This window comes from Mus pahari, chromosome 1, assembly GCF_900095145.1.
Source record: "Mus pahari chromosome 1, PAHARI_EIJ_v1.1, whole genome shotgun sequence".
NCBI lineage: Eukaryota > Metazoa > Chordata > Mammalia > Rodentia > Muridae > Mus > Mus pahari.
The window spans coordinates 67,668,440-67,684,163 of record NC_034590.1 but is presented as its reverse complement, the minus strand read 5'-3'; the positions used below and the strand labels follow the sequence as shown (position 1 = coordinate 67,684,163).

The following is a 15,724-nucleotide window of genomic DNA, read 5'->3' as shown; positions in this document are numbered from 1 at the left end:
GCAAATGTTTGCTGAGCAGTAAATGCAGGAAACTCCTCTACCATCGTATTTAAGTGAGGCAACTATTTTGAAATGAATGAGGCTCACAAACTTCACCTACAAAGCATTATACAAAACCAGCATTTTGGAAAAAAACTTCTGTTTTTGAAGGTAGCATACGTATATGCCTGTTCCACAATCTGTGTGTATGTATGTATGTATATATGTACGTCTTTATATATATGTATGTATATATTTCTGTGTTTATGTATTTGTGTGTAGGTATGTATATGTGTGTGTGTATTTAAGTATGTTTGTATATGTGTATGCTCCTGCATAATTCTATTTTCTAAGGCAGAGATGATAAGTTTTAGAAGACATGTATGACAAGGAGAAGCCATGCTTTGGAACAGAAGAGTAAATCCTGGGGAAGAAACAATCAGTCTGTAATTTGGGAGACTCAGTGGTTTGAAAGGTTTGATATTTTCTGAGTACCTCATGACTCACTGTGTGAGGCTCCCAAATCTAACAGATAGATCAGTGTGGCCAGGCCCATGGAGGGTGGGAGCTGTGGCTGGAGCCATGCAGGAAGACCTCATCCCTCCCTCTCTCTGGGAAGAAGGGACGCCCAGGGGATGGTGAAGATCTCCCAGGTAGGGAGGGATCCACCCCAGCCCGGGGTGGGATATATCCTGGAAGAGAGAGAACGCTTAAAAGCAGACTAGGATTGTTAAGAATAAGCAGTTTTACTATGGCTGTTTGCAGAGCTCCTAAAACTGGTGGCTGCAAGTCAGGGAAGAGCCCATCTGTCTTTCTGCCAGCTAGTATCAGCCAGCCTCATCTTGCTGTTCTGTGCAGTCCTGCTGCAGAGCTGTCCTACAGGAAGCTGTGAGCAGCCCTGGGGGAGGCCCTGGGGAAGGAGGGAAGGGTGTGCCCCTCCCCCTTTCTGTACACATCCCAGAGAAGTTTTTGTCATTTGCTATAATGGATTCTGTGCCTCCTTTCAAAAGGGCTTGTGAAATCTTTATCTGCTCTTTGGAACACAAGATTTTTAAAGGTCAATTTCTTTCTTGTCTCTTATCATGAGAAACGTGGTTTAGAGATAGTCTGGAGGGTGACCAGATTGTGGGGCTTTGTGTGAACGCTCCAGCCTCACAGTGGGAGATGGGGGGTTGGGGAAGAAGGGAAGACTGGGAGCTTTGCTCTCACTTTTCTTGAAATTTCTCCTGGGCTGCATCTGTCAATTTGGGCATCGCCACCCATGATTGTCTTTCAAGGTGCCAAGAGCCTCAGAAGAGATTATTATACATTGAAGCTGCTTAGAGAAGCCTTATCAAAAGGATCCGACTGTTTAAATTCCAGCGGAGTTTTTATTCTGGCATCTTTATAGCTCCTGCCTGGTCTAGCTCTCCTGCTGATCCGCCGTGTGAGGCTTCATATCTTACTGCATTTCTCCTAGACTCTGTGTCCTTGTATGTAAATGTTTCTGCCTACAAGTGTGTTGGAGGAGCAGTGAAGCAATGCACGTGTAGACTTTTTATTCCATGTAGATTTTTTATCCCACAAATATGTAATTGTTTAGGATACATTTCATTTTCAAGGCCAGGTCTTACTTGGTATCCATGGTAGCCTTGAACTTATGATCTTCTTGCCTTGGTCTCCCAATTATTGGTGTGAATCACCAGACCCGGCATGAAAGACAGATTTTAATAAAGAAAATTGGGAAAATAGTCAAAATCCACCAAGAATGAAAAAAAATGGTACCTCCAAGTGCAAGAAGACAGAAAAAAACTTCACAGAGGGCAAAATTTCAATGAAAAATAGTTATACATAAATATATATTCTATGATAAACACAATGCCCTGTGATTTCAGGCAGAAAGGACCAGGAAGAGAGCTAACACTTACAAATGACAAGTTGAGTAACTCACCCGAGGTCACACCATAAGAAGAGCCTGGAATCTGAATCCAGGGGACAGGCTTTTCATCTTTGCGTTATATTGCCTAATCACAGACACTTTAAAGTTAAACCTGTAGTTCTTACTGTGACACTGCAAGAGAGGCATCACCTCCATAGTTGACAGTCACTCTGCATAGAAGGGCTACTGTTTCACCATCTTTGAGGTGGGCGAGATGAATTCTCGTGGATGGTCACTGTGTGTCATTTGAGAAGATGCGTGTAATAGCATTTCATGCAGGGATTTGCAAAGGGTAAGAGACGAAGAAGGTAGCCATCATCTGCAACTGAGACTCACAGAGAAACTGGTGCTAAGTGAGTGTCAGGGTCCTAGTGCTTGCCCCTCTGGGCCCACTCAGCACCCAGCTCCCTTGGGTGAAATTGGAGGTATTCAAGAGGCACAGAGCAACCCCACAGAAGCTTAGGAGACCAGCTGCTTCCTAGTCACATTCAGGATGCTTTCTGCTTTTCAATTCAGAGAACAACCAACCACACGTGAAGACAAAATAAACCAATAATACTCTTCCAATTCAACCATATGGGCAATTTTTTTTTCTTTTTTTGGTCTCACAGATTAAAAACACTGGAATAGCATTCTTAATGAACCTTGGAATTCAAGTTGAATTTGAAAAAGATTGCTTTAAGCCTAGAAAGTTGGGGGGTGGGGGGAAGGAGGAAATGGGAGTTCTTAGGTAGTTTGAAGGACCTTGGTGGTTGACAAGGGAGCCAGGTCTGAGGTCTGGGTATAGTAAAAGGCTGTAATGCAGTCAGGCCAGGCCTCAGAGACACTAGCAGACTGTTTTATCCAGTGGCATGACCTGGGTAGAATAGCAGGTAAGCTCTTGTGAGCTTCTCCCAGGAGATGGTGAGGGACGACATCAATGCCATGTTCCTCCCAATGTCACCCTACGAATCCACCATTGAGCTACAAGCTGTCAAATGACACTGGAGTTCTCCTATGTTCTAGAAGCCTGTGAGACAATTTTTCAAAGCCTCTTTGGTTCTGGGCAACCACGCCCACAGTTTTGGAGGAGCACAAGTCTATACGGGAAGAAGAAGCATTCTAGATGTATAAGGCCACATGCAGTAGTAGCTCAGCTGGAGGCTGGAGTCCTAGTCTGGGCCATGCTATTGGCTTTCTGTGTGACTCTAATGAAATAAATGAGGTCACACATCTGGGTTCCCAACTCCTTGTCGATGCCATGCAGGGGAGGAGAAGGAGGGAGATAAAGTTCCCTCTAGTCTAGACGCAACATTAAGCTCTGCTAATTTCCCCTTCAAGCCCTGAGTCATTGCAAGCACTCAGTGGGCCTCTTGTCCTTTCCCCTTCCACCCGGAACTACTTTCTGGCATTATGCTGAGTCCCCTGCCTCGGCCGACATGAAGGTGATGATTTCATTTTGCTTCCATTAGACTTGGTCATTTGGACAACAATTTCTTCCGTCTAATTGACTCTGCTTGGGCAAGGCTAAGAGATTAAAAGGCCAATGAGGATCATCTTGGGCCCTTCTGGTCCTGTAGTTTATTTTATCCATGCTACCTTACAAAGTAGGGATGCTCTGAACCTTCTGAACTCTCCCAATGGATAGAAAGCCCACGAACTTATAAACTTAGAGGATTCCAAAGTAAGGTAAGACCTCTCTCTCTTCACAGTTGAGAACCGCATGCCAAAGACATGAACTCCCGAGACGGTTGTATCTCCAGTCGTGATGACCCATGGGTGGGGGTGGGGTGGGGATTCTTCCTGGCACTGCATCTGAGTTCCCTTCCAGGCATTTGACAATATCAGCTGAATGCCTGGATGCTCTTCTACAACAGCGGGAGCCCACAGTATCACCGTCAGCTCCCGTTTCCTCTCTTTCTAGATTATACACTTTGCTAGGGCAGAGACTGTTAGATTTATTTCTGAAGCCCTGGGAGCCAGGGCCTGATGCAGTGCAGATGCTTGGTGAACATTTGTGGAGCAAATGAACGAACTCACAGAACAGCTTTTGAACAGCTTTGCCACAAAGTATGTACAAAGTCATTTCTCTATAATATGCTTCAAAAACTACATGTTCTCCTGCAATTGGGGATTTTCTGGTTGTTCTTTTTTGGCTTTCTGCTGGCTCATTTCTCAGAGCAGCTGGAGAAGGCTCCATTTCCCTAGGGTCTAGATCATTTCCTATAACATTGGTGCTTGGGCTACTGTGGGTCCAGGTTCTCTGGGAAAACTGTGGTTTTTCAGGGCTGGCTGTCTCCGAAGCACGGCAACCAGGGTGTGTAGTCTGGTGCTCTGTTTTATGGAGAGGAACGAGCAAGCCCTGGTTTGTAGCCTGCTTCTGCATGTGTGCATGTGGGGGACTATGTGTTCTCTCAGCATCACAAAAACATTTAGTTCCTTAGCTGCCCAGATGGTCCACAGCTGTTTGAAAGCTGGGCCAAGACCCTGGACTCTGGGGAAGGGAGTGACTTCCTAGTGGAGGTTCTCTTCTTTTTCCTTTTTCCTTTTTTTTTTTTTTTTTTTTTTTCTTCATTTACATTTCAAATGTTATGCCTTGTAGACACACAGACAGAACCCAGCAGGAAACTGAAGGTAGCATACAGACAAGGGAAGCTGACCTCTTGCCCACAGACAGAACCTGATTGCTCCCTCTTACCTGAAGACCAGGACGCTCCATACCTTACTTTCTCCCCCCTGCCCTTTTCTGTGAGATCTCTTGAGAACAAAAGACCCCTTCCCTCAATAAAATTCCTTCCTGCCCCAGCCTCCTCTTCCTGATAAATATTTTCCTGCTCCCACAACTAGCGCATAACCCTGCCACAGCACTTAGCATAATCCATGAACACGCAGCCTTGGGGCTTTCTCCTTCCTGTGAGCTTCTGTGCCTGCTGTTAAGACATGGTCATCTAGAAGAGCCTCGTCACATTTGGGCAGATAAAACATGCCAAGTTTCAGCATGCTTAGGGGACATGCCAACACTGTGGGATTTCAGGAGGACACACCCCTCCGCTTGGAGATCAGGGCCCAGCCACAAGGGCACCTTGTTCATGATTATTCTCAGAGTCCTCATCCGAGGTTATCTGGTTGGCTGCCTTCTGGGTTTGGGCAGTGTACAGAATGACTGTAAGGTAGCTCAGTTAGACATCAGTGCTGTAAAGCAGCTGTTCTGGGATTCGAAAGCCAATATTACAATATCACACACTCGACCTTTGACGCTTATAGGGTTTGAAACTGCAGGAACATTTTAGGTAGGAAATTTCCAAAAAGTAGGATGCTGAGTTCCTAGTTTACCAATTTCTGACATATTTATTTTTCCAGGAACTGCCTGAGGTTGGTAGAACCAGAGTCTTCTAGGCAGGAGTGTGGAGTTTATTATGGTGGTTGTTATGCAAGTTTACACAGTAGAAAAATGAAAGCTAATTTTATGCCTGATATAAAGACTTGATTAACCTTCACGGACAAACTGCCTCATTTCATAATTGAGGAGAATAAGGCACAGAGACACCTAGCACCTTGCCTGTGGAGGCATGGGAAGTTACAGAGTTGGAACTAACATTTCGCCCTGAATTAACAAAGATTCCATAAGACTAACCCCTACCCCCATCTCTTGGGCTTTGACTCCCCAACACTTGAAAAAAACTGCAAAGCAGAGGCAGGCTTTATTATAAACCTACTGGGACGAGAGAATGTGAGAGGAGAGTGTGAGAGAAAAGTGTTCCTTAGTGGCTTTGAGAAGGGTCACTTCCAGGATCAAGGGAGAGAACTTCATCAAAGTAAGTGAGTCTTCTCCCCTAGAGGAGGAACCTACACAGTGTCTGGGATACAGAGGAAGGCTGCCTCTTCAAACCCTGGTCAGGCAACCAATCTGGTCACCAATGAGTTAACTGGATGCTTCTCCGTGCCTTCTCTCCATTGCCAATAGAAGCCAATCACTTTTACTTGAATCAAAATCCAGCAGCTAGTGAGAGCGCCCATTCCTCAGGCCACCCATGCAGTCTCCTGTGCCCCAAGGTCCTCTCACTCTGGACACAGATGTCGGTGCCCTGCTAACCTAGCAGTGTCCACCCCTCTCCCCCTGTCTCCTACCCAGGGAACTGGCCAGGGTCCACGGGTGCCAGAGCCCTACCTCCGTCGTTGTCCTTGCCGTCTCCACAGCCTGTTTCCATGGATGTGTCGCAGCCAGTCCCTCGCCAGCCCAGCTGGCAGACACAGTGCCACCCGTTCAGGTCCAGGGTACACCTGCCATTTCCATTGCACAAGCCGGGACAGCCCTCTGCAAGACAAAACAGAGAGTCAAGGACTGGTGCCCAACAGTAACTGCTACCTTCTGCACTCATGCTAGACCCGATTGTCTGTAGGATGCTTTTAAATCTATCAGTCTCAACAGCCTGGGGGCAGGTACCGTGAAGAACCTTCACTTTACAGAGAAGAATCTTCACTTTACAGAGAAGGCAACAAAAGACTCAGGAATAGGAGACTGACTTACTGAGGGTATGGTCAGAAGTGGTCGAGGCAGGTCTGGAACATCTCCCCCATTTCACAAGTGACCAGCATTTTGGAGCTGCGGTTAATGGATCAAGCCTGCTAAACTCTGACCAGGGATGTCCTCCATCCATCCTTGATACTGGCTCATTCTCCTGTGGCTGGTCACCTTGTCTCTTGGCCCACAATTCACAAAGAGTCTCCAGCCTCTGCCTCTTGAGTGCTGGGATTAAAGGTGCGTGCCATCGCACTTGGGCTAGAGTTATACCTTTTCTTTCTTTTTCTTTTCTTTTCTTTTCTTCTTTTTTTTCAGTTCTTGCAACTAGGTCAACAACTTTAGTGGACTTCAGGCTTTTCACTTATTTGACCTTAATTTCTTCCAGACACCTGTCTGTGTTTTGAGAAAAGGGCTTGGGCCTTCTATTACCATTGTGTTTATACTATACTTTGAAAGGGGCTCTACATAAACGGAGCTCAGGAGACTGCCACAACATTGGCAAACTCCTGCTGGTCTCAAGTATAAAGGCAGGTCCACACAGGCTGCCCTGTTTGCAAACTGCTACCCACCTGTCTGTCCGTTGTAAGCATCTTCTCTGGGCTAGCTACAGGTGCAGAGATGAATGATACCTAGTTGCATTCTTGAGGAGCTGATACACTACCAAAGGATAACAAAGTGCCTAGATGAGGGAACTAGGAACAGCGATGGCCATCTGAGAAGACACGGATGACCTAATCAGGAAGAACAGGACAATACTCGGCCTGCATGACTTCTGCTCTGACCCCATGGTAAAGTGACCACATTTTAGTGCTCGTCAAGTAGACTCACAGGGTTTTGATTACTACCTTTTCAAGCCCTGAGGAGTTTGTGGTAAAAAGGTAAAAGGCAGAAGGCCAAAGGTAAAAACCATTGTTGTGCAAGACTCATGACCCGAGTTTGACCTCAGGAACCGAGGGTACAGAGAAAAAACTGATTCTTAAAAATTGTCCTCTGCCCCCCACACACACACCTGAGTGTCATGGTATGTACAAGTCCTGCATGCTTTGGCACACACACACACACACACACACACACACACACACACACACACACTAAAAGGGGAAGACATTTACGGTTAAGAAATGTTTCACAGCTCACTTTAGCTTCTGTTTTTCAAACTCCATTCCTTTCTATTCCTTCGCTTGAGCCCTTACTTTCCTAACGGCCAACCCTCTTTTCTGAGTTCGACAGCTACCAAACTGTGCCACCGCTGGCTTCCTTCTCTTCTGTGCTCCAGCCTGGTCTCCAGGGAAGGCTTGAGCGTGAAACAACTTTTATCCCTAGAACACTTAGATTATTTTACTATGATGAACAGAAAACACCTATCAATTTGGCTGTAAACCAAACATTCTACTGTGAAACCAGGTAAAATGAACCTGTCACCTCTTTTAGGGGTTGTTTTTTCTTTCCTTTCATTCATTCATTTTTTAATTTAATTTAATTTTTTTTTTTTTTTTAAAGACAGAGTCTCACGTAGCTCACATTGACTTCATTCTTGCTGTACAGTTGAGGGCGACCTTGATCCTCTGACCTTCCTAACTCTGCCTCCCAAGTGCTGAGATTACAGGGGTGTGCTGGCATGTCCACTTTATTTAGTGATGGTTATGGGGTTCATGTGTGCCAGGTAAGCACTCTGTCAGCAGAGCTACCCATATCTGTGACTTGCTTTTTTTTTTTTTTTTTTAAAAAGGGACAACAAATATGAACGTGGCTGTCTACTGCCAGGCCTGGCACACATAGACACTCATGGAGCAGCTGATCAATAAGAACCTGAGACCGGTGTTTCAAGGACTTTTAACAATACATATTAAAATCAGCACACAAAGATTAAAGACCGTTATGGCTCAAGGGCTTTTGATAGTTGACTCTTATTCCAACAGAAAACAAATATTTATTTCCACTCAAGCTGGTCAATGGAGTTGCCAACAAGTCAATACAGCCACAGCCCTTTCCTCTCAAAGGAAGACACACTGGTTGCCTGTGAACTCGGAACTCAAGTGGTGATCACAGAAAGTTTGGTAGTACATAGAGAACAGGTGGGGGAGGCTACCAGAATGGCCATCTTCAAAACTTATCAAGAAGAAAACTGAAAAAAAAAAATGGGTGCCAGGAGCAATGGGTGACATGTAGGTGACTCCCCTGTGCTCTGACTAAGCCACCATGATCAGTCACCTCAGGTGGTCTCAGCAGGCAAAAACTCTCCTGCCCTTTAATTAGTCTGAGTTAAATTTTTGTTCATCTGGCCAGGGACTGTGTTTAATTAAACCTCATATCACAGTTAATCTTAGAAGAAGGGTGTGAAAGCTTTAAAGATATTAAGAGATTCTTTTATTTTGCCATAAGATACAGCATCTCATAAGATGCAGAAAGGACCTTTTATTTGTGAGAGTACAAGCTTAGGAGGTGCACCAAAGGCCAACTCCACGACTCAGTGGACACGGGATCCATTCGTGTTACTAACTTCTTAGAACCCCTATATTCTTACTTATAGCATAGGGGAACTCGGCATGATAGGTAAGGCATGTGTGATACACAAGCTGGGAAGCAGGAGCAGAGTTCTCCACTTACGTCACCGTCTCTCTCTGTTGGGAAGTCTGTACATAGGGTTGTCATGACCACAAGTAGGGCTCATAGAAAGGCCACGTAGAAAATGGAGGCAGTTACCTAGATCAAACCCCACAAAATTCATTGTGCAAAGGCTCAAATATTTCAGCTTGTGAGCTGTTAGGAATTTGCCATGGTCACAGGGTTATGCCACTGTAGTGTCAAAGCAGGGGCATGCTGCTGAGTTACGAGCACAGTGTGTTCTAATAAAGCTTTACGTACAAAACCATGTGATGAAGTGGACGTGGTCTGTGGGCAACGTGATTCTGAAAGATGCTTCAAGACGGTGCTGGCAATGATGCCTGCCATGCAAGTTAGAGAATGGTTCAATTCTTCACCACACTGAGAATTAATAACCTTACTAAAGGGAATTGCTTACTTGATTTTTGTGGAACATTTTCCATCTTGGCCTTGGAACCCATTCCCCACCACCACCACCACCACCAATATTGCTATTATAGTCTCTCTCTTCTACAACACCTCTCTTGGGTTCTTGTGAATTCCTCTGGCTGCCTACTACACACACTCTGTGCTGCTCAGAGGTGCCCAGGGGAGGGGACCCCAGGGACACTTTATCCACAGTCAGTCACTTCAGACTGAGGACCTTTGCTGTCTCTTTGGTTTCAGAGGGGCCTCGGAGCACCTGTAAGTAGAGTAAGGTTCACTCTGGTTCTACATCTGGCTTCTGGTGCCCATCACACCCCATTAGCCAGCAGGAGGAAGCCTCCTCCAGGGTGACTTGCTGACTTTCTTACAGCAATCCGCCCATCCTTCCCCATGGCAGCAGCTCATTAATTCCACAAACCCTGAAACTCATCAATAATTCAGAGCGCCTGAGCGACATTAACAATCCCCTATGGAAGGACTCACACCAGGCGTTTGCTGGAGCCAAAATAATGTAGGTTTAAGATTTAGAGAAAGGCTAAGCTTTTCAAAAGAAACGGTGCCCTTTAAGTGACAAGGGACCACTTCATCTCAATATCCTTATTGCCAACATCAGGTCTGGCCAGGAGCGTTCGGCATCTTGCAGAGTAGCAAAAGGCTATGCAGCACACCTCCTACCTACCAAAGTCCTTCTCCCTGTGTTTCATCCTCTCTCTTTACATCTCTGCATTTACATTCCTGCACAACATCAGCATCTTTTCTCACCAAGACAATATCACTCGTCTGACTTTATTGTTCCTGATATTCTTCCCCAATTCCTTTTTAGCAAATGGCCTAATGGGAGCCTTCCGAATCACAAATGTCTACTGTCCTGCTCTTTAAACCTTCAGTAGCTCTCTTCGAGCCCAAGTCACATTCCACCATCTGCAAGCCCCCTCCTAGTTTGGTCAGATCTCCTTCCTAAGTGATTAGCCCTTATGATACTTGTTGGAAGTGAGAGAATGTAGACACTTTGCAAAGAGAGCCATTTCTGCTGTGGAACGTGGACAGTTCCTGGCAGTTTAGGAGGCCAGGCAACTGAACGGTGTTTACTTACTCTGAACCAATGCAATTGGAAAGTGAACAAAAGCTGGCTTCTCATTGAACTGCAAAATATCTGCTCTGCTCTGCTCTGCCGAGTCTCAAGCAGGCTCGCACAGGTCTCTGAAGTGGATCTGAGAATCCAAATCAGTGCCCATTACTCCAGAAGATTAGCCCAGTGGGGTTTGGTTCTTTCTCAGATTTTGCCAAGAAATACTTGTCTTTTAAAGCAAGTTCTGATTCACTGACCTAAGCCAGATAAAGGTCTAATGACATTATTTTCTGGACTAAAGACCAGAGCAGGTGGTTTGAGAATGTGTGCGAGGTATCAGACGGTTCTAAGTATTGGCTCCACTGGGTCCCAGAAGTGTAACCTGGACCAGCCACCAAACTCCCTCAATTTCAGCTTCCCCTTTTCAACCAAATTAACAGCATTAAATCTGTTTCCTTTGAAAAAAAAAATTAACAGTTCTCAAGACTCATGGTTGTAAAAATATGTCACTCAGTAGGGAATAGCCCACTGAATAATAATTCCATTATGAAGTCTACATTTGGATGGTGACAGTGTATTGAGTCCCAGGAGGATGCTGAGATACATATACTCCCTGCTGGTATGATTTTATTCTCAGCAAAGGCCAGTGTATTAAAGTCAAGGAACCTTGCTTCGTACCCATTTAGATGGGTCCTAGTAATGCATTTGTTACATTGGCAAGGTTGACTCAGCTGAGAAGCATTAAATCCGTTATTGGCCCGTTGTTTGAATGTGAACTGTCCCCCATAGACTCATATGTTTGAACATGTGTTACCCAGCTGCTGGGGAAGGTGGTGGGGCCTTTTGGAGGTGGAAGCTCATTGGAGGAAAGTAGATCACTGGGTTTTGGAGCCTGGCTCTACTTCCTGTCTGCTGTCTACTTCCCGACTGCTGATGTAATGTGGTTAGCTGCCTCATGCTCCTACTGCCACACTCCCACCACGACAGACAGCATCCTCTCAAACCATTCGCCGAAATAAACTTGTTTCCCCCTTAGGTTGCTTCCCATTCGGTGTTCAGTCAGAGCAACAATATAAGTAATTATATAGTCCTCCAAACTTTTTTCTTTATTTAAAAAAAAAAATTCCTGGGGCTGAGAGGCTCAGCAGTTAAGAACACTAACTGCTCTTCCAGAGGTCCTGAGTTCAATTCCCAGTGACCACATGGTGGCTCACAAGCATCTGTAATTCGATACAATGTCCTCTTTTGATATGTCTGAACACCACTACAGTGTACTCATGTAAATAAAATAAATCTAAACAAACAAAAACAACAACAAAAATGCTTTTCACTCTTACAAAAGCCAATTTATCTTTTCCTCCAACAATGTTGGATGCTAACTCTAGCTCAGAGCCTGTTAAGTGAAGGGGGAGAATAAGAACACAGTAATAACACAGTGTAACTTAAACCTACCAAGGGACATTCTCACCCATGTGCTAGTGCTTGGCAATCATTGCTTCACATCATCCTTGAGCTGATCTTGTGAGGCAGACCTGTCTCCAAGTTCATTTTATAGATAAATATGTACTAGTGAAGTGACCTGCCCAGGGTCACCCTGGTTATCAAGTATGTGAGCTGGAGTTCAAGATCTGATTACGGAATACATGTCTCTAACCAAGGAGCACATGTACTGTGCCAGTTGTTGTGTTTAGACCCAAGGACTAAAAGCTCTGACATGATATTTCTCCTTAGGAAGGGCTGTTTTCTTTTGTTTTCAAGTCTCCATCTGAGTCTCCATTCTTACAGCTATGAGGTCTCTGTGGAGACTTAAGACATCACCTACGCCACGTAAGTGTTTCAAATATTACAAATCGCTTTGTCTCGGGGAATCCTCTTCAAAGAACAAACTTACCAAAGCCAGGCCTTCTCTGTAAAGGAAAACAGGCAGCAAGCAAGAAAGCACCCGCTCCCTCAAGGCTGCAGCCTACTTCTTGTTTCCTGGTGTGGGTACCTAGCACACGGTGGGCGCACCACTTATGCTGTCTTTACTTGCTCTTCAGCTTTGTCCTTTCTCAGGCCAACCAGGCTGGTTCCCAGTATCTGAATTCTGATGGGCCAGAGGCCATAAGGGATGGGTGGGGTGACATGAGGTGGGGTGGAGGGGGTGAAAGGTATAGGGGGGAGGGCACAGGGATGATGGGAGGATTACAACACAATGCCACAGACAGAGCTAAGTGACTTGGGCATAGAATGACATTCTAGGTCTATGACTCCATGACCCCAACCCCACTCTCATTAAGTAATGGATCCTGTGACAAAGCAGGGGGTGGGTGGGGGTGGGTGGCAGCACGTGGACACACTGTCATGCTAACGGTGTGTATTTACATTTTGTATGCACATTTCTTCTTTTATGCTCACACACACAAACACAGACACAAAGACAACGGGAAAATAGAGGAAGACCATACCTTTAACTACCCTATCCAGATAGTGAGCTTGGGAGATAAAAGACAGGACATTTAAGGTAGGACCAAGGAAGCGCAGAACTGCCTGCCAGGTAACCATGCCAAGTGTTAAGGAGACACTAGGGGAGGGTGGGGAGTCAGGGTGGTGCCCAGTGTTTGGGGCAGGCCTCTGCCATGGTGGGAAAAATCAAACCAAAGATAGAATGACGTGGGGTAGAAGGAAGGAGAGCAAGCACATTCTCCATGAAGAGCCAAGAGGAACGGTCAACTCATTCTGGGAGCCAGGCATTTGGAAATGTGGTCATATAAACAGGAGACACACGGAGAAATGCAACAGGAGAAACAAGTCCAGGAGGCTGCACAAGTGGCCACAGTCTGCTCGGGTTTACTAGCATTCAAGGGGAAATCACAACTAACTCCTTTGTCTACCTAGGTCAATGGCCAACCTGCCTCAAGGGGAATCAGTTAGAGTGACAAATTATCTGGGCAGACAGGGTCCTGAGAAATTAGAGGTTAGAGGTATACAGACTCTGCATCATTTCTGAATCCTAGGTTGAGACATTGCTAGCTTGTCTCAAATTATCTGGGAACAGATGTCTACACAGACTCAAATGCAGAATGTTGGGTGTGCCAAATAAGATGTACCCCCCTACTTCAGGCATCTTATGAGGGATGTGAGGCACAGGTCAATGGATGTCACTGTGAAAAGTGGGAAAAAGAAAATGAAACCTGGCCATTTCTTAACTCAAAAGACAGAATGGTGCATGCTTGGTTTTCCAATGGAGAGGTCATTTAATTATATGACAGGCCAGACAGAGCGGGAAGTCTTCTAAGGCAACCAATGCCCATATGAGAATCAAAACTCCTTAGATAGGACTGAACTATAATGGAGAAGCTTTATCTGGAAGCCATGATTGTATAAACTGTAAGGGCATTCTTTTCCTCACTTCAGAAAAATGATAGGTACTATTGCTGTCTGCCTGTCTGTCAGACATGTCTGTCTGTCTGTCATCTACTGATTGGCATTGTATTAATCATCTATTTACACCAAAAATACTGGTAGATGAGAGACCCTGTTCTTAGTTCCTGTATCAGTGCAGTGGCTGTTATGATGAAATATGCACCAGAAAGCTGCATAGCCAAGTGGAAAGTTGGGAACAGGGGACTTGACAGGGCTGGTATTTTATTTATTTATTTATTTATTTATTTATTTATTTATTTATTTATTTATTTATTTTATTCTGAGAGGTGCTGTGGGGTCTGTTCATCAGCAGGATATAAGAGGGTACTGGGGAGAATGGCTTCTAAGCAGGAGTGAATACACAAGCCATGGAATGGCAAACATGGGGACCACCCAAATGAAAAAATGAAATATGGGGAGAGCCCATCTTAAAAATATTCACGAGGTCTCTGGCCAAGAGAGGAATATCACTGGTTCTTGGTTCATCTGTATCTTTAGCTGTATACAAGCATCTAAACTTGCATCTCCTCGTGTGGTGATAGTTTTGCTATCGGAGAGCAAGGGCATACAGGATGTCCTGGCTCTGGTGGGCTTCTTAAGCTTTCAGATATGCAGAGCTCTTTAAGAGGATCCTAATTCTTCTAACAACTCTAAACTTGGGGACCGAATGTGTGACATGAGCTGTGATCTCTCTCCCCCAAACGGCTAGGGTGAGTCCCCATTGCTGGGATCCACATGACCATCACGGTGTAGCTGATGCTTTGAGGAAGTTTTCCGAACAGAGACCATCCTTGATTGTCTTTAGACTCAGTAGTGCCTATGGAAGATTATACATACTCCACAGGACAATCTCCTGAAAGTCGGGGCTGACTTTAGAGAGCTCTTTCTCCTTGAATGTCATTTCATTTCCAAAGACTGTATAGTAATACAGACTTTATTTAGTTCAAATGCTTTAATACCTTTTAAGTATGCTTGCTAATTTCTTCTGACCACAGGTGGGAACAGAAGCCAGCAGAAGGAACTGAGACAGCTCAGGCTGTATTCAGAATGTGGGTTTTCAGGAGAGAAGTGTGGCCATTGGAATTTTCAAATCCTGAGTCCACATATCAAAAGGGGTTCCTTCGCTACGACGACACCATGACACCATAAATCACACTGAATCAAAAAGCTGATACACCAAGTTCAAGAATTCTTGGACTAGGAAAAGACTTCCATCTTTGGCTATTGAGAATAGAAGTGACGTCTGGGTCTTTGAAGTCCAATACAGTTTACTGAAAAGATAAAGGCAGAGGTCCACACAGTAACTGCTTAAACATCTTGACATGAATGTTCTCCAACACTGCCATTTGAAATCTATGATATTAAAGCATTTAGAGAAGATGGTGGCAAGCCCATACGTTTGCATTGTTAAAGGTGGTTCAAGAGCTCATGGAGTCTCTGTGTGTTTTGGGATAAGTCTCAGGGCTTTGGGATAAAGGCAGCAGCTGCAGCATCTTCCCTTGCAGGCCGCAGTCATTTCCTTGACATTGCACAAATGTCTCTTGGGCTCTTGCCATCTCCCAGTCACCGAGGAAGTAGAGAAACTGGCATCACAGAGTCACCGACTGTAGGTTCCAGGGTGGCCTTAGGTCTCTGGCATTTCTGGGACCACCAGTGTGAAAATGTTTTTTCACTAGTCTACATCCACAGGGCTTTCTAAGGGTTTATTACAGTGGTCCCCTGGAGCATGGGGCCCCTATCAAGGGTGGTGGAGAACAAGACCTGAGGCTTCCTCTTCTCACAACCCCAGGAGTCTTGGCTTGACAATTAACACTTGCATCCC

The 15,724-nt window shown here is 45.1% G+C and overlaps 1 protein-coding gene across 10 annotated transcripts in view; it reads right to left on the bottom strand.

The window, feature by feature from the left end:
• The window catches only part of Tenm4 (teneurin transmembrane protein 4), a 710,423-nt gene that overhangs the window by 93,256 nt on the left and 601,443 nt on the right, over window positions 1-15,724 (bottom strand). For 8 of the 10 annotated variants that reach the window (XM_029539653.1, XM_029539636.1, XM_029539617.1 and 5 more), the window contains 2 exons: window positions 12,945-12,971; window positions 6,045-6,191 (listed from right to left, as the gene is read on the bottom strand). In XM_029539653.1, the coding sequence (XP_029395513.1) occupies window positions 6,045-6,191; window positions 12,945-12,971 (174 nt within the window). The remainder of the gene's footprint in view (window positions 1-6,044; window positions 6,192-12,944; window positions 12,972-15,724) is intronic. The other 2 variants (XM_029539632.1, XM_029539646.1) reach the window with 1 other exon arrangement.